The 19,506-nt window shown below is 39.8% G+C and overlaps 1 protein-coding gene across 9 annotated transcripts in view; it reads left to right on the forward strand.

The window, feature by feature from the left end:
* The window catches only part of GIGYF2 (GRB10 interacting GYF protein 2), a 145,754-nt gene that overhangs the window by 94,936 nt on the left and 31,312 nt on the right, over positions 1-19,506 (forward strand). For all 9 annotated transcript variants that reach the window (XM_032857500.1, XM_032857502.1, XM_032857504.1 and 6 more), the window contains 7 exons: positions 5,049-5,215; positions 8,559-8,650; positions 9,936-10,043; positions 11,063-11,163; positions 13,276-13,376; positions 15,305-15,466; positions 17,127-17,285. In XM_032857500.1, coding sequence (XP_032713391.1) covers positions 5,049-5,215; positions 8,559-8,650; positions 9,936-10,043; positions 11,063-11,163; positions 13,276-13,376; positions 15,305-15,466; positions 17,127-17,285 — 890 coding nt within the window. The remainder of the gene's footprint in view (positions 1-5,048; positions 5,216-8,558; positions 8,651-9,935; positions 10,044-11,062; positions 11,164-13,275; positions 13,377-15,304; positions 15,467-17,126; positions 17,286-19,506) is intronic.

The raw sequence follows: 19,506 nt of genomic DNA on the forward strand, positions 1-19,506 counted from the left end.
TCCATATTCTTGACAGTATTTGATGTTGTTGCTATTTTTTATTTTAGCCACTTGACATGTTGTGTAGTGTATAGAGTATACAATATCTCATTGTAGTATTTGGTTTGCATTTCCCTAATGGGTAAAGATGATGAACATTTTTTTATATGTTTATTGGCTGTTTGTTCTCTTAAGTGAACTATCTCTTCATGTTTTTTTACCCATGTTCTGATTAGACTGTTTGCTTTTTTTTTTTAACCTTTTGAGTTTTGAGATTTCTTTATATATAGATACTAGTCTTTTGTTAGATAGGTGGTTTGCAAATACTTTATCCCAGTCTGTTTTTATCTTTTTATCACAGATGAAAAGTTTTAAATACTGATGAAGTCCAGTTGGTTAATTTTTCCCTTTTATGGATTGTGTTTTTAGTATTAAGTCTGAGACAGAAGAACTCTTTTCCTAGCTTCAGATCCCAAAATGTCCTTTCCAAAATGATTTATAGTTTTTTGTTTTATATTTAAGTCTTGTGATTTTTTTAAAAGGTTAATTTATTTATTATTTAGTTTAGAGAGAGAGTGTGGGGAGGGGCAGAAGGAGAGAGAGTCTCAAGTAGACTCCACACGGAGCAGGGAGCCTGATGTGGGGCTTGATCCCATGAGTCCCAAGATCATGCCCTGAGCCAAAATCAAGACTGCTCAACTGACTGCGGCACCCCGGAGCCCCAACTCTGTGATCTATTAATTTTTGTATAGCGAATGGGACTTAGATCAAAGTTTATTTTTTTGCTGATGGATGTCCAGTTGCTCTGGAACATTTTGTTGAAAAGCCATCTTTCCTCTTTTGAATTACCTTTCTCAAAATTCAGTTGGGTGTATTTATGTTGGTCTGTTTTCTGTGTTTTTTTTTTCTGTTCCACTGATCTGTGTGTCTGTCTTTGCGCCAGTATCACAGTCTTGATTACTGTAGCTGTATGGTTATATATGTCTTGAAGTTGGATAGACTGGTTCCTCCCGTTTTTTTTTTTTTCTCCCAGTTTATTTTTATCAAAACAGTTTTTAACTTTTCTAGTTCCTTTGTCTTTCCATATAAATTTTAGAATAATCTTATCTATATTTACCATATAAATATTCAAAAATCTGTACTTAAATATCTTGCTGAGATTTTAATAGGAACTATGTTAAACCTTTATATCATTTTGAAGAGAATTGATAGCTTTCTCATGTTGAGTCTTCCAATCTATGAACTTGTAGTTTTCAGCATATATTCTATGCATGCTTTAATCGATTTGTATCTCCTTGATTTTTTTTGAGTAATTGTAAATTTCATTTCAATGTCTTTGTGTTCATTGTTACTATATAGAATTGAATTTTGGATGTTTGTCTTTAGTCTGTGACCTTGCTGAGCTCATTATTAAGTGTAATGTTAGCTTCTGGCTTTTTATAGATGCTCTTTATGAAGTTGAGGAAGTACCTTAGTTTTTGAGAGTTTCATTGGGTATTGGATTTTGTCAAATGCTTTTTCTGCATTTGTTGAAATGATCCTATGATTTTTCTTCTATAGCAACTCTGATATGGTGGATTAAATCGATTGCATTTTGAATATTGAACCAGCTTTGTACTCTTGGCGTTAACCCCATTTGGTCATGGTTTATAACTTTTTATATATTGCTGGCTCCTTTTTGGTAATGTTTAATTTAGTTAAGGATTTTTGTGTCTGTCTTTATGAGGGATGTTGTTTTGTAGTTTTTGGTATCCTCATTGTCTGATTTTAGTATTAGGATATAATTAGCTTCATAAAATGAACTGGGAATTATTCCCTCTCCTATTTTCTGGAAGATTGTTTAGAATTGATGTTAATTCTTCTTCAAATGTTTTGTTGAATTCTCCAGTGAAACCATCTGGGGACTTCTTTTAGGGATTATTTTTAAAGTAGGCTCTATGCCCAGCATGGGCAGGCTTGAACTCATGACCTTGAGATCTAGAGTCACATGCTCTACCAACTGAGTCAGCCAGATGCCCCGTTTTTTTTTTTTGTTTTTTTTTAATTTTAAAATTAAAATTCAGTATCCCTAATAGTACAGGGGCTATTTAAATTACTGATTTGATACGGGTTGATTTGGTAGGTTTTGTTTTGTTTTGTTTTTTATGAATTCATCCATTTCAGCTAAGATGTCAAATCTGTGTGGGTAGAGTTACTTGGAGTATTCCCTTACTCTCTTTTTGATGTTTGCGAGTTCTATAGTGATAGCCCCTGTTTTATTCCTCATGTTGGTAATTTGTTCATTTCTCTTTTGTCATTGTCAGTCTTGCTACAGATTTGTTAATTTTATTCATCTCTTCAAGGAATCAGCTTTGTTTCATTGATTTTTTTTCACTACTGTTTTTTGTTTTCAGTTTCATTGAGTTCTTTTCTTATTTCTTTCCTTCTTAGGGTTTATTTTGCTTTCCTTTTTCTAGGGTCTTGAGGTTGGGTGCTTATAGTATTGATTTGAGACTTTTCTAATGTAAGCATTTAATACCATAAATTTCTCTTTCAACACTTCTTTAACAAATTGGAGACATACCTTTTCATTTTCATTCAGTTTAGTATGCTTTTTTTTTTTTTTTAAAGATTTGTTAGAGGAGGAGAAAGAGTGCACATGCGGGGGGAGCTGCAGGCAGAGACAGAAACAGGCTCCCCGCTGAGCAAGGAGCCCAATGTGGAGCTCAATCCCAGAATCCTGGGATCATGACTTGAGCCAAAGGGGCAGCTGCTTAACTGACTGAGCCACCCAGGTGCCCCTCCCCCTGCCCCCCCCTTTTTTTTTCTTTTTTAACTTGACAGAGATCACAAGTGGCAGAGAGAGAGAGAGGAGGAAGCAGGCTCCCTGTGGAGCAGAGAGCCCAATGCGGGGCTGGATCCCAGGACTCTGAGATCATGACCTGAGCCAAAGACAGAGACTTTAACCCACTGAGCCACCCAGGCGCCCCCCCCCCCCTTTTTTTAAGAGGTGAGGAAGCTGCAGAGGAAGAGGTAGAGAGAATCTTAAGTAGGTTCCACGCATAGCATGTGATCCTGGCATGGGGATTGATCTCACAGCCCTGAGATCATGACCTGAGCCAAAATCAAGAGTTGGACGCTGGAGTGCCTGGGTGGCTCAATGGGTTAAGCCTCTGCCTTCGTCCCAGGTCATGATCTCAGGATTCTGGGATCAAGCCCCTCTTTGGGCTCTCTGCTTGGCAGGGAGCCTGCTTATCCCTCTCTCTCTGCTGCCTCTCTGCCTACTTGTGATCTCTCTCTCTCTCGCTCTCTCTGTCAAATAAATAAAATCTTTAAAAAAAAAAAAAAAGAGTTGGACTCTTAACTGACTGAACCACCCAGGCACCCTCCAGTCCAGTGTATTTTGTTTTTTTCTTGTTGAGACCTCCACTTTTGAAAAAAATATATTTAAGTAATCTTTACACCCAAGTGGGGCTCGAGCTCATGATCCTGAGATCAAGAGTCGTATGCTCTTCTGACTGAGCCAGCCAGGCCCCCAGGAGACTTCCACTTTTACTCGTGGATAATTTGCAAATGTGTTGTTCAGTTTCTGAGTGCTTGGAGATTTTCCTGTTACCTTTCTATTAATGATTTCTGGCTTGATTTTATTGTGGTTGAAAAACACACCATATATAATTTCAGTTCTTAAAAATTTATTGAGATTTATATATTGCCCAGACTATAGTTCTTTTTGTTGTATGTTCTGTGGGTACTTGAAAAGACTGTGTATTTTGCTGTCTTTGGAGCATTCTATAAATTAATCAGTTGGACCTTGTTGATTGATGGTTTTGTTGAGCTCTATAATCTTGTTCGTTTTCTGTCTAGTTCTGTCACTTGTCATGAGAATGGTGTTGAAGTCTTCAGGTATAATTGGGTATTTCTCTGTCTTTTCAATTTTTTTAGATTCTGCTTCACATATTTTTGCAGTTTGGTGTATGCATTTATGATTGCTATGTCTTCTTAGTCTTCTTGATGGATTGACCCTGTACTGATACATAATAACCCTCTGTCTCTGGTAATTTTCTTTGCTCTGAAGTCTACTTCTTTCTACGCTTCAGAGTCTTCTCTGGTATATAATATGTAGGGCTTTTGTTGGATTTAGCAGGAGGAGAAGGGACAAGTACCATCTATTCCATTTTCCCAGAATTGGATGTTCTAGGGATTTGTTTTATTTACTATTGTGTTCACACTGCCTAGACCCATGTAATTGGTATTCATGGTTAGGGATCAGAGTGTATTTATTAGTTTTATGTATAAAATGTTTGATTTTTAATTGTAAAAACATCTAGAGAATGTCATCGTGCCCCCACCCTCAGCTAGATTTAGTTGAACCTGGGTACATCAATTGTAAGTTATCTTAATTTAATAGATTATTATTTATACTTTGCTAACCTTTAATAATCTGGCAGAAAATGAAAATTAGAGGAAATCATATTTAGCCTTACATATTTATATTCCTTATGCCTTAGTGATGCAAAGTGTAACAAAAATATTCTTCAGTATTATTATACTTTTCTGACAAATGAATTTGTAGAGGTTGAGTGAGATGGAGATAGTTATGTTCCTTAAAATTTTGGGATGTATAGACAGAAGTCTTACTTCTTTCTTCCCCTCCCCCCAACCAAGAATTTATTTATTTATTTATTTGTCAGAGAGAGAGAGAGAGCGCAAGCGTGCACGCACAAGCAGGGAGAGCAGTGGGTAGAAGGAAAAGCAGGCTCCCTGCTGAGCAAGGAGCCCGATGTGGGACTCAGTCCCAGGACCCTGGGGATCATTACCTGAACTCTGAAGGCAGACACTTAACCAATGGAGCCACCCAGCCGTCCCCAGAAGTCTTATTTCAAAATCATTTCTGTTGTATTTTACTAGTTAGAAGCCTATTTACTAACTTTGCAGATGGATTACATTAAAATATCATAAAAAATATTTGATGGGTATCACCTGAAATAAGTTGTACCTCTGGATAAGGATCAGATTCAGGAAATAATTTTTTTTCCTCTTCAGTCTGAAAGGATTTTTATTGCCCTTCTGTTTAATTGGTGCTATTATAGGTCCCTTCAATAATCAGGAGATGGCGGAATGGTTTCAGGCGGGCTATTTTACTATGTCTTTATTGGTGAAGAGAGCATGTGATGAAAGCTTCCAGCCTCTTGGTGATATCATGAAAATGTGGGGAAGGGTTCCCTTCTCTCCCGGTCCAGCTCCCCCTCCTCATATGGTAAGTACCTTACAGCTCACCCAGAATCCATACTAGCTGCAGAAACCCTTGCTTCTCTCTGTAAACACTACCCAGATGTTGGATCTGATGAGGAAGAAACTGCACTTTTGAGAGTAATCGAAACAGCAGTGGGCAGTCTGAATTGCAGACTGCATACCCAGCTGTAACATCTTTCCAAAACTCAGATACCTGTGTTCACCCCCTCTCCCCCCACCTCTCCATTCTCCCTACCCCCGCCCAAATTCTAAAGAAACAAAATCCTTTATTTAGTAGCTTTCCAGCAGGTGTGGAATAAAAAACAACATCTACCCTGTTTTGCCTACCAGGTCCTCTATGTTCTGGCTTCTCCTTTTTCTCTTTTTTTTTTTTTATTTTTAATTTTATTCATTTGTCAGAGAGAGAGAGTGTGCACAAGCAGGGTGAGCAGTAAGTAGAGGGAGAAGCAGGCTCCCCCCCTGAGCCAGGAGCCCAATGTGGGACTTGATCCTAGGACCCTGGGGTCATGACCTGAGCTGAAGGCAGACACTTAACCAACTGAGCCACCCAGGCATCCCAGGCTCCTTATTTTTGTAAGCTCACCTCAGAGCTTTTACCTTTATCTACTGTGTTTCAATTCAGTTGACTTTTTAGAGGTGCGTTTTTTTTGTGTTTTTTTTTTTTGCTTCTAATTAGAATGCACATTCTCCTCTCTTCCTCTTCCCTTACCTCTGTTTGCTTTTTGCTTTCTGACTCAAAAAGTTCCTAAATTTTAGGTTTACCTTAAAGCAAATAAATGTTGCTAACAAAAAATTCTAGTGCTTTGGAATAATTTGAATTGGACACTTTTTTTTTTTAATATAAGTTACTAGTATTTTTTTTAATTTTTATTTATTTATTTGACAGAGAGAGAGATCGCAAGTAGGCAGAGAGGAGGAAGCAGGCCCCCTGCTGAGCAGAGAGCCCAATGCGGGGCTTGATCCCAGGACCCTGAGATCATGACCTGAGCCGAAGGCAGAGGCTTTAACCCACTGAGCCACCCAGGCGCCCCAAGTTACTAGTATTTTTTTTTTTAATATTTTATTTATTTATATGACAGAGATCACAAGTAGGCAGAGAGGCAGGCAGAGAGAAAGAGGAGGAAGCAGGCTCCCTGCAGGGCCCTAAGTTACTAGTATTTTTAACGAAAAATTGGATCATAATGTAACCTCCCTTGTATACTGGCACTGGAATGCATTTGAATGGGAAATCTTACTTCTCTGCAGCTGTCTCTGGGCCTCTCCCTGTAGAGTTCCTTTTGGAGGGCCTCGGATCTGTACCTTGCTTTTCTTCTCTAGGATGGAGTCTTGGGTGGCTGCCACAGTCAGAAGTGGCCATAGTCAAACAGCTTTAGTGTGAATCCTGGATCACTGCAGTAACATATACCTTTGATTTATTCAGCAGCTACATAGTTAGGGCCTGTGCTAGCCTTGCGGTAGGTTCTTGCGAGGTGAAGATAAATGGGACACAAACTCTCTTATGGTCATAGGGATTCTTAGGTGAGAACAATGGCCAATAAAATTGTTTGTCCACAGCCCATAGTAAAATAAGTGGTTTTACATCAGTACTCTGTACATTCATAACTGTACATGGATATTTGTGAAACAAGTTTGATGAAACATTTTGTGCCATGCACATATTTTCTTCCCTCTCTTCCTCCCTCCTTTTCATATAAATATTGATCTTGATCCAGTAATTGATGTCACTGCCACTGATGGGTTGAGACCACCTGTAATTTGGAGAACAGTGATGATTCCTAGGTGAGGGGAATTATTTCTGACATTTCTGTTATAAATCCAAAGAAAAATTGTGTATTATTGTATAAACATTTTACTTTTATACCAAGTTTGTGCTTTATTTCCCTTTTCTGAAATTGGGATGAGTTATCGTGCATGTTTCAGAGCTAGAAGTGCATACCTTGGAGCTTGGCATGTTTGCCCTAACCCATTTCCTGACTTCTATTTAGGGGAAGAACCATGGCAAACTCTGCTTCTGTCAGCTGTTACTGCTGTTGCCCTGAGTAACGCTGATAAGAGAGTTCACATTGATGATGAATATACCTTGAAATGTAGGTTTTAATGTAGAAAGTTTAGATTAACCTAGTGTAGCTTCCATCCTCCAGTATTTAATTGGAAAGAAAAATGTCTCTGAATTTCAAATAATCTCCACCCCAAGAAATTGTATATCCAGTATTTTATTCCAAAGCATAATCTATGTACGGTAAAGATACAGACTATTCACTAATGATTTGCCCTAATCTATGTCACCCCCCCCACACCTTTTTAAAAAAGATTTTATTTATTTATTTGACAGAGACACAGTGAGAAAGGGAACACAAGCAGGGGGAGTGGGAGAGGGAGAAGCGGGTTTCCTGCTGAGCAGGGAGCCCAATGCAGGGCCTGATGCCAGGCCTCTGGGATCATGACCTGAGCCGAAGGCTTAAAATTTCCCAATTTTAACTTTTCAGAATTTATATTCCAGCTTTGTTATTTGAAACACAAACAAAAAACAATTTTTCCTACTCATTATATATATATACACATACATATATGTTTTAAGATCTATTTATTTATTTGACAGTGAGAGAATGAGAGCACAAGTAGGCAGAATGGCAGGGAGAGGGAGAAGCAGGCTCCCTACTGAGCAGAGAGGCTAATGTGGGGCTGGATCCCAGCCATGGACCCACCTCATGACCTAAGCTAAAGGCCATCACTTAACTGAGCCACCCAGGCACCCGTCTAACTCACGGTATATTAGTAGCAGTAGAAACACCTAGTTTTGGGGTGGGGAGTTAAAATTTTGCAAGCTCTTTCGTATTCTGTTAATGTAAAACTTGTCAGCATCTTTAACAAAATATACTTCTACACTGCTCTATTCATTATGGGCCCTTGTCATATTCCTACCACATTAACTTCAGATAATTTTACTCCTTTCTGCAAGTTTTATCCCATTTCTCTAATTTCTACATGATCTCCAGGTTTACAGATCACTTTTAACATTGGGAAATAATATATTTTTTAGTTATAGTAATGACTCTTGGGTACAGTACAACATTCAGCTTCAAGGGTAGGAGGAGAGAACAGCCACTGAAGTAAGGACCCCTTTGCCACCATAGGGAATCTCTTATAATGCAGACACCATCTTTTCCCACTAGATGGCATTGTTTAGCTCTTTAAGAGTTTTTGTAATAGTTGAGCATTTGGGGCATAAAGGTAGAGTGAGAAGTCAAGGTCTGAGATTCAGTTTGCTTTCAGATAATATGTAGTAAATGGCTTTTAAGCTTTTTGCAATTTGTTCAGTGGTATTTCTTCCCCTACCTCTTCACTAGGGAGAGTTGGACCAGGAACGACTGACCAGACAGCAGGAGCTCACGGCCTTGTACCAGATGCAGCACCTTCAGTACCAGCAGTTCTTAATACAGTAAGAGCAGTAATACAGTAGTGTGCACTGCAAAATGCCTTAACTTAAAAAAATTTTTTTGAAGATTTTATTTATTTGAGAGAGAGTGCACATGAGTGGGGGGAGGGCCAGAAGGAGAGGGACAAACAGAATCACCCTTGAGTGCAGAGTTGGGGAGGGGGAGTGTAGGGGTGAGGGGGAGTGTAGGGGTGAGGGGTGGGTGGGTGGGGATTGAAACCAGGAGTCTGATGCTCCACCAGCTAAGCCTCCCAGGAGCTCCCCAGGTGCCTTTAGATATAATCTCCTCTAAGTTTTACCTTTTATAGCAGAAGACTACAAGTTTCTCTGATACTTGAGTCACCTAGCCAGTGGCATGTTACCAATATATATTTGGAGTTTGGTCTTTTTAAATACCAGAAATATGCAGGAAATGACACATAACTATAATTTCACAAGCTCTTTAGCTCCTAAAGCAAGAAAAAACAAGCATCTTAAGAACTTAAATGCCTCCTAAATGGCTCAACTTTGAATGCCACAGAGGAAAAAAACATAGATGAGAGGGCAAGAAAGAAGTAAAAATTTATGCTGTTAGCATTGCTGTGAAACGATGGCAGAATCACGTAGATTATGTGTCACTTTGGTAGAAGAAGTAAGATTTGCTGTCATCTGGTGCAAAGATCGGCAAACCAGTTTGATCCCTGTTGTCATTAGCAAGATTTTATTAGAACATAGCCACAGGTGTTTGTTGGTGTGTTGTCTACAGCTCCTTTTGCAGTGCAGTGGCAGAATTAAATAATTGCATGTGGCCTGCAAGGCTGAAAATACTTACTGTCTGGCTCTTTTTTTTTTTTTTCTGTCTGGCTCTTAATAGATATTTGTCTACCTCTGATCCAGTAGAAAAAAATCTTAACCTAAAATTTTCCAAGTTGAAACATAAATTTTGAGAATTTGTATACAAGTGATTTTATTTTTGCAAAAAGTGTTTCATGTGAAAGTAACTATTAGTTCAAATCTCTTTTTTCACTTGCTTTCTGATATTTTCGGAGAGTTCAACAGTTTTTGACATTTTATAATTTTTTTTGCTGTCCTCTTTGAGCATGTTATCTAGAAGTTCACAGTTCTTTTTAGAATGAAGTAGAGAATTTTCTGTGTAACTATTCTTATCATGAAGTGTTGTTAAAACTTATTTGATATCTATTTCTAATGGTACTTTTGGGGGGTGGTGGACCGACCTTTGTCTTTCGGTATCTTTGTAAAGTGTACTAAATGTACATAGACAGGTTACATTTTATTTTACTTTTTGAAGACAACAATATGCCCAGGTTTTGGCTCAACAACAGAAAGCAGCCCTGTCCTCGCAGCAGCAGCAGCAGTTGGCACTTCTTCTCCAACAGTTCCAGGCTCTGAAAATGAGGTTGGTGGTTAGTCCATGATGTGTCACATTGCATATGTGTGTGCGTATTAAAGAAAAGAAAGGAAATTTTGGTATAATGTGTGAAACTCTGGTATCAAAATACCCACACACAACACATACGTGTGTATTGTGTGTAAAACCAGAATATAGCTTTTAAAAATCGTAATTAAGCTGGCAGTAAAGCATTTTTGGTCTTTTTACTCATAGAGGATACATTTGGATAAGAACCACAGAATAATGAGAACATTGGAAAAGCAGCATATTCTTACAGAACCAGCAACAAAAAAACTGTAGTCTAGAAGTTTTAATTTCCTTTCACCCGTGAGATCTCAAGAAAGATAGTCACACTGCCACACAGAGTAAAAGTCCCAGAACCCAAAAGCCATTAAGATAAGTCTGAGGAAAAGGAAATTATGCCTAAAAGTCTTAAATTTCTGTAGTTTCAGATTATCATTTAGGGTAATACATGTTGTATTTCCTTCAGAGTTATCAGTGACTCTCTTAAAAAACCTTACTGTCCAATTTAACTGAAACCTTTCACATTTCTCTTTTGAGTCCTAACCCATCAAGTGAGGTGGGCAGGTTAGGTGGTGAGATGCCAGTTTACAAATGGATAAACTGATACACCGAGAGGCTAAAGAACTCCGTTGACATAATACACAGAAAACTTCAGAGCTAGAACTAAAATGAAGACCTTTAGACTTATGGTCTGTGGGTCTTTGATTATAACAGGCTGTCTCTTTTGCTCTTGTGGACATATTCTGAGTTTTTTTTTTAGGACCATTAGTATATGCATTATCTAGAAATCAACATTTGTTAATACCTTGATTCCAGAAGTGTGATGCCTGGGCCTCTATCTTGGTTCCTCTTCTAATAAACAAATACTACATTTTGGTTAAAACAGTGAAGGAGTTTTCTGGCCAAATAGCCTGGAAAACCTGCCAATCATGTAGAAATTCCTCCTTATCTGTTTTTGCAAATGACAAGAACAAGTTGATTTTTTTATTTCCCTTTTGCAGAATATCTGATCAGAACATCATTCCTTCAGTAACTAGGTCTGTGTCGGTGCCAGATACTGGTTCTATCTGGGAGCTTCAGCCAACAGCCTCACAGCCTACAGGTAAAAATTTAGATTGGCTTTCAGTGTAGACTCTTAAGTTATAATACAATTTTTAAAAAATGTGTCCCATTTTTGAGCCATTTTATATTGAATATTAACAAATTGTCTCATTTTTTAAAAGATCGCAGCAAAGGATTGAACATATCATTGAAAATATACTGTTAAGGATTTGCTAGAAGTGTTTATTAGATAAATTTCATGAAATTGAATCAACCACTCTTTTTATGTTGCTCTCACCAATGTGGAAGAGTCCTATGAATTGTTTTTTGACTTCTTCTGCCAGCCAGAGTGGGGGGGAAAAAAAAAAAAAGCTTAAGTAAAAACATCTATTCTTTTGAGTGAAGGGTTAATATGTAGCTTAACACTGCAGGTACCCAGAAGTTTTGGGATGAGAAAAGCCTGCTTTAAAGTGAATATCCTGCCTCATTCATTCTCTGATGTTTTTGCATCAAACTAGAAGATTTGGATCTGGGATTTTTTTTTTTTTTTTTTAAGTCTTGATATTGGTAGAACACTTAAGGTTTTTAAGGTTTGATACCTGCAGGTAGTTTGAACTGTGGATAGTCCTTACAAGAGGTTATAGTTGGTACTGACAGTTCTCAGGAACCATAGGCACTGATGGATTTTTTCTTACAGCCTTGAGCTTTTCTTTTCTTTATCTTTTTTTTTTTTTTTAAGATTTTATTTACTTATTTGACAGACAGAGATCACAAGTAGGCAGGGAGGCAGGCAGAGAGAGAGGGGGAAGCAGGCTCCCCGCGGAGCAGAGAGCCCAATGCGGGGCTCCATCCCAGGAGCCTGGGATCATGACCCAATGCTAGCCGAAGGCAGAGGCTTTAACCCACTGAGCCACCCAGGCGCCCCACCCTTGAGCTTTTCAGGTGGTAGTTCTCTTGCTAACACTCATCCTGGGGATTCTAGCAGGGAAAGGACTGGTAATCATCCCTTGTCAACTTCCTCTGCTCTGTGGCCGTGTTTTTCTTGGCAGCCGTTTACGGTTAGGATGTGAAAATATTCTCCAGTTCGGGGGCGGGGGGGACTAGTTATAAGTACCTTATTAAATGATTTCTTTCTTTCGGTGTGATATGATCCAGGCCCTTTACAAATAGTGCATTTGTTTTATTTAGCCAGTGATTTACAATGTGGAAATAGGAGTGTAGGGAATAGAGAATGCGGACAAGTGGCATCAGCAAACCTTTTGCTGGCAGTAGGAAAACAAACTCAGAAGCCTTTACCTATTTGTTTACTTTTGCATCTGACCTTGTGGTGCCTTGTGGGTCAGCAGGACCCATTGTCATTTGTGAGACCTGCTCAGCCTTTCCAGAGGCCTCCCCAACTCCAGCTGTACCTCTTTCTTTATCTTTGAAGTGAAATTCACATAACATAATATTAACCACTTTTAGATGAGCAATTCAGTGGCTTTTAACATATTCAGAATATCATGCAACTACTTAGTGCTCTCGAGTTTCATAGTTATATACCTCTCTTAACCCCACTCTCTACTGGGTGTGCAGTAAGAGGTTGTATAGCTACTGGAAATACTGTGGGCTTTGGGATCTAACACACTGGGATTTAAATCCTAGCGTGGCCATGTGCTTGGTGTGTCTCCTTGGGAATGTTATGAAACTGTGTCTGACCCTTAGCTTATTCATCTGTAAAGATGGGGGATATTAACAAATACCTTTCTTTGTTTTAAGAGAGGGAGAGGGAAAGCGGGCAGTGGAGGGGGCAGCGGGAGGAGGAGAGAGGGAATCTAAGCAGGTTGCATGCCCAGTGTGCAGACGGAGACAGGGCTCAATCTCATGACCCTGAGATCATTACCTGAGCTGAAATCAAGAGTTGGATGCCACCCAGGTGCCTCCTTAAAGAGTTTTTGAGGATGAAATTAGTTTCCCAGCAAATGTCTGGTAATTTCTTTCCTTCTAGATGTGTTGAAGGATATTGATTTAAACCAGAGCCCACTGGCAGTTTAGTCTACCTAAAAGCAGCACAGACACATATGATGGAGCTCATTCGGGGACAGGGAAACAGCTCTTTTCATTAATGCTTGTGGATATGTGATCATGTATGTAAGCTCCAATATCCTTCATGTTTCCCCTTATTGTCTTATAGTTTGGGAAGGTGGTAGTGTATGGGATCTTCCCCTTGACACCACGACTCCAGGACCTGCCCTTGAACAGCTTCAGCAGATGGAGAAGGCCAAAGCTGCAAAGGTCTGAAATGCTTTTTTCCATTGCAGTGCGTGCTTTCCATCTGTAGGATATAGACATTTGTTTACTGATGTCTCTCTCTGGCTAGCTCTACTTTTTCCTATTAGTTTATGGTTACTTAGCTGGAGAAGCACATTCATTTCATATTCTATTCTTACTGTTCCCTCTTCTGCCAAAAAAGACCTCAAACAAAGAAAATGAAAAAGTTTAAATTAAATCACTTAAAATTGGTTCGCTGACACATTATTGATTATGATTATAATTGATAATTAATAATAATAATAATTAATATAATTTATACCATAATTGATTATGAATTACATCATTCATGGTATAAACACTTACTACAAATTCTAAGACCTACGAAAACATGCTACATTATTTATCAAACCCTTGATCTGTGGCTTGAGTTCCCACATTGAATCTTTATAGTGATGTCAGTTTACATTTCTTACTTCCCCAGACATGTGGTTGAAAAGCTCAACATTAACATTAGATCCCATGTTCCATTCACATCTTCTGGAGGAGCAGGGAATCTTGAATTCTGGTTTTTAGTACTTTCCAGGTACAGATGTCTTATCAGCACTTAGTGTCATTGTAATGATTCTGGATTCTTACACCTCCGGGAGAATCTGGTTCCTATTTTATACCTAATGTGTTCTTATCCTCTCAGTTAGTGACCATCTCCTTAGAGTGCCCAGAAAGGGTTCATGGTCACGGTCAGTCTCCATAAATGAGTGAGAGACCATAATTCAGCTAATTCTTGAGAGTGTTCTAATACTGTAGTGGTTTGTGCTAGAAATGCATAGATAATGAGGGAGGAATAGGAACTTGCAGTCTTTTGTGTCTGGAGTGTATGAGTGTGTGTGTGCGCTCACGTGCGTGGAAGTGAGTAGTGGGGCTGTGTAACACTTTGGCAGGTAACACTTAGAGTTACAGGTTAGTCAGGAAAGCACATTGGGCTAGCTGTTCTCATGCAGTTGGAGAGGTGGGCATCAGCAACTGAATGACACTGTTGATGGACTGTAGTACCTGCACTCATTTTCACTTGAAGAATAGTAGACTTTATCCCAGCTGAAGGAAACAGCTCCTATAAAGGCTCAGAAATGCATGAGAATGTACTGGGTCAGGAAGCAGCTAGTTTGGTCTGGCCTGGAGTCTCTGTGCGTCTGAGGGATAAGTGATGAGCAAGGAGGCCAAGATGAGGCAAGCTGGTCACGAGTTCCCTTACACATGTCCTGTTAGAGGCTTAGAATTTATTTCAGGGTGAAGGATGGTGTTATAAGTAAGCCGGGAAGGATTTTTTTTGGTGGAACTTAAGATGTGCTGGGGAGTGTGGGCAGAATGGATGCTGGAAAACCAAGTAAGAGACTTTCAGAGATATGCATGAGAGAGTGAAAGCCTGAACTCTGCTTGTGGCAGTGAGAACGGACACGAGGTGCTAGAATGGACTAGTAACTAGGAACTACAGATGATACAATTTGTTAAGTGGTTGGTCTTCAAATTTTAAAGAATTCTGTAATTTTTCACACTAGCAGCTTTATAGCATTGCTACAGACACTTTGTAGACACAGATCTCGAATCAGAAAATCCTTTTAGGGTTGAACAAAAGTGCCACCCCAAGAAAATTCTGATGTTACTCTCCTGGTGGTCACTTTCTCCCATGTCTAAGAGATGGGGTGTGGTAGTGAGGAGGTAGGTAAATGTTGGGGGAGAGTCCATGCAGTTTTGAAGAGCATGACACTGTTCTGCTGCGACATACCAGAGCCGAGTCCTTCCAGAGCTGGTTTCATCCCTCACTCGCAGGACAAGCAACTGTGAATGGTGTAGTGTCTGCATCTTCTAGCTACTCCTGATGGTACTGGTCAGTGATGCTGGAGTGTTTTTGTGCTTGGCTTCAGGTTTCTAAGAGTATTTTCTTATAATCACAGCTAGAACAGGAGAGGAGAGAGGCAGAAATGAGGGCAAAACGGGAAGAGGAGGAACGAAAGAGGCAAGAAGAACTGCGGAGACAACAGGAGGAAATTCTTCGGAGGCAGCAGGAGGAAGAAAGGAAGAGGCGAGAGGAAGAAGAGCTTGCCCGAAGGAAACAGGTATACCTCGGAGAACACGGACCCCAGATTTAGCCCTGACTGCGTTCATGGTTCTCGGGAGATGGTCTGTCTGAGTTTGAGAGGGAATTAATAGCAGGATTGGGATTAGAGCATTAGGAGATTCATTTCTTTAGAAGAAATATCTGTGACCCAGTAGCAGCCCCTGGGGGTAGTAGCTTCAGTCCTGATAAATTACTAGAGTTGATTTCTTTTGAATATTTTCAAGTTAAATTTTGGAAGTAACTAGGTTTTTGCTTAAGTATTTATAACCAGTGACGATGAATAGTTTTCATGCATTTTGGCTATTTATATTAGTTTTTGGAATTCTCTGTTAATGTGCTGGACCCACTTTTCTGTTGGAATTTTTATAAATCCCAGTTGAAACAGTCCGCTCTGTAATAGCCCCAAAGTTCATCTCACATTTTATACCCATTGTTGGCCCTGAGAAGTACTCTGAAAAGCAAAAAGGTCTGTGCTGAGATTAGGTTTGAGCTACTAATGTTTCTTAGAGTTGCTCTCTCTACACTAGCATGTAAGGGCTCTAAGAAGTAGTACAGTGAAGAAATCAGTTTAATTCTGTATTGCTCAGTATTTCCTAAATTATTTTGACAGTGACACACTCCTCCCTTCTGTAAGATTTTACTCATTTGAGGGAGGGAGGGAGGGAGAGAGAGAGAGAGAGATCACAAGCAGTGGGGAGGGGCAGAGGGAGAAGCAGGCTCCCTGCCAAGCAGGGAGCCCGATGAGGTGCTCCATCCCAGGACCCTGAGCTCATGACCTGAGCCAAAGGTAGCCACTTAACCGACTGAAACACCCCAGCAGCCAAGACCCTTTTCTTTATACTTGACATGTGAGACTTTGTTTTTCAGAACACATTCTAGAATACACAGCTTTGCTCAGTACTTTTGACTAGAGAACTTACTTCTATCACACCAGGCATTTCTGGTTGCTGTGTTGATTTGACCTATTTTCTGGGTTCTCAGTTGATTTTGGTGGGGTGGCGTGGGGGGAAGGGGTGATAAGGACTAATGGTACCAAAGTGAAACCAAGCCTCAGGCCTCATGTAGCCCTTTGTTGGGTTAATTAGTAAGTGCAATAGCTAATGTAGAAACTAGGATAGACTCATTGTAGTGCTATTTAACTGCTACTATTTTATTTTATTTGGTTTTTTTTTTTAGAGAAAAGAGTGTGTGCATTAGTAGGGGAGTGGCAGGGATGGGGCAGAGGGAGAGGGAGAATCTTATTTATTATTATTATTATTTTTAGAGAGAGGGAGGAGGAAGGGAAGGGGGAGAGAGAGACTCTCAGGTGGACTCCACACCCAGCATGGCCCCCAGCATGGGGCTTAATCTCTCAACCCTGAGATCATGACCTGGGCCAAAATCAAGAGTCCGACAACTGAACACCCAGGTGCCCCACTACTAATACTTTAAATACAATTATTTTAATTGTTGATATGTCTACTTCCCAACTCTCTTTACTTTTTACTCTAGATCCTTGGTTGTATTCTTTTTATATTTAAAAAGAATAAGGCTCTATTATAGAGCCTTAGCAGCACAATCTGTTTCTTTTCAAATTATAATGAGATATATTAATCAGGATCCAGAGTTTGTTTCTTTCTCCCCCCCTCCCCACACTTCTTTTTTCTTTTTTAATTTAGGAGGAAGCTCTGCGACGCCAAAGGGAGCAAGAAATTGCATTAAGGCGACAGCGAGAAGAGGAAGAAAGACAACAGCAAGAAGAAGCTCTTAGGAGACTGGAGGAGAGGAGGAGAGAAGAGGAAGAAAGGCGGAAGCAGGAGGAGTTATTACGCAAGCAGGTGACCACAGATGGTTTGCTCTTTTCATTTCTTCTTTGAAGCTAGGGATTTGTGATTAGAAAGTTTTTGGATATGAGGATAACCTCTTTACTGAAAATTATTAGAAGAGACCCAACTGACTCTTACGACTTTTGTAATGACTGTCAAACAGGTAATTATAAAAGCCAGACAAAATATCAAAGAACCAAAAACCCCCCAGAATACCAGAGAGAAATCTAAAGAAGGTCTACCCTTTAAAAAACCAAATGTGAGACCTGCAAGTTGACTACTTTTGCCTCAGGGTACTCGCACTTTCCTAAAGTGCCAGTCAGTACCGCTTCATGTTTTCACAGGCTGTGTGACAGTGGGCACTATGCAATTCGAGTCCAGCCAGGTCATTCTGCCACTATAGGCAGCCAGAACCCCTAAAGCATTTCCTTGTAATGTTTAAGAACTTAGATTTTTTTTTTATTAGTAGACTTTATTTTTAGGGCAATATTAGATTTTCAGAAAAATCTGGATGATAATATGGTTTCCTCTGTTGTTATCTTACATTAATGTGGTATATTTGTCACATTAAACCATTACTGATGCATTTTTAACTAAAATCCATAGTTATTTCACATTTCCTCAACTTTTTCCTCATGTCCTTTTTCTGTTCCCAGATCCTAAATCCACAGTATTATATTTAGTTGTCTCCTCAGCTTCTTCGAATGACAGTCTCTCAGGTCTTTGGCAGTTTTAAGGTATAATGGTCCATATGTTATAGGGTAACTCTCTATTGGAATTCATCTGATGTTTTTCTCACAATTAAACTGGAGTTATGGGTGTTTGGAAAGTAGATCACAAAGAGGCAAAGTGCCATTTTCATCACACTCTATCAAGAATACATATTATCAACAGGACTGATGACTGCTGGTGTAGACCTTGGTCACTTGGCTGAAGCAGTGCCTGTCACTGTAAACATTGCTCTTCTCCCCACACACTGTACTCTTTGTGTGAAATCAATCACTGTGGTCAGTCCACACTTTCACATGTAGATTGACACAAGCTAGACATTACCTGCTTTTGCCTAAATTCTTGATTGAAACTCTTTGAGCAACCTCAGTACTGTTAGAGGTAGATAGGCCTCAAGGGTAGATTGTATGACAGCTCATCATTGGGCTTATTCATTTGACAATTGACATATCTAGTTAAGGCATACTATATGCCAGTTACGGTACTTATTTCTGGGTGAACTATGAAAGTTTTAAATTGTTTCTGTCCTTAAGCTCACAGCCTATGTTGGTAATGATTGTACAAGAAATAAATGCCACAGTTAGGATGCTTTGAGCTCCAAAACGAAAATAGTCACCTAAAAATAGTTTAAATAACAGATGCCATGTCAAGGAGATAAGGCAGTAACTCAGCGATGTCATTAGGGATCCAGGTCCTCTGCAGAATTCTAGCCTACTGTTTCTGGTGGGTCTACTTTGACTTCAGATTTTTCACCTCATGATTAGGAGTTTTGGGAACCATGCCCTATGCAGCCTGCAAGGGAATGAACCTTCTCTTGTGCTGCTTTTGTTTCAGAAGAATACCTTCTCTGGAAGCCTCCCAGCAGACATCCCTTTGGCCTAAATCCTATCACGTGGGTGCCCCTCGTTATATTGGAAGCTTAAAAAATGAAATGTGGCAGTGTAGACGTCGAAGGTGACAGAGCCTCTGACCACAAGGGAGAAGCCTGAAAGGAATGGTTTTTGGATGGGAAATAGTTGTTGCTATGGGTGGACTAGGAGCAAACAGAGAAGGATGAGGTATTAATTGGACATAATGAAATGGCAGAGGGGAAGACTACCTCCTAAAGGCTAGGAAAGTCCTGATAGAGTGGTTGATACTGCCCTGAGTTTTGGAAAATGAGGGGAATGGGCTGTCTGGATAAAAACACAACATTGTAGGTAGAGTAAGCAGACTCTGTGAAGGAGGGTGAGGAGAGTTCCGGAGGGCGCATTGGAATGGTTTTGAAGAAGGAAAGCAGAAGGACAATGAGCTGAAGTACAGGACTGAGTAGTAGAGGGATGGACGATAGGTTGAGGAGAGATGTTCCAAAGGACCCAGGGGCCACAAGAGGGTATGAATCAGCAATGGAATTAAGTGGTCTTATAAGGTTGCTCTGGTTCCAGGACTGGTTGACACTTTCCTGCTAATCTGTAATCTGTCCTTTCAAGGTCCTGGTAGCTTTTCAAGCTGAGCTCCCTGAAAA

Source organism: Lontra canadensis, unplaced genomic scaffold (genome assembly GCF_010015895.1).
Source record: "Lontra canadensis isolate GAN:19392208 unplaced genomic scaffold, GSC_riverotter_1.0 scaffold13, whole genome shotgun sequence".
NCBI classification, from domain to species: Eukaryota; Metazoa; Chordata; class Mammalia; order Carnivora; family Mustelidae; genus Lontra; species Lontra canadensis.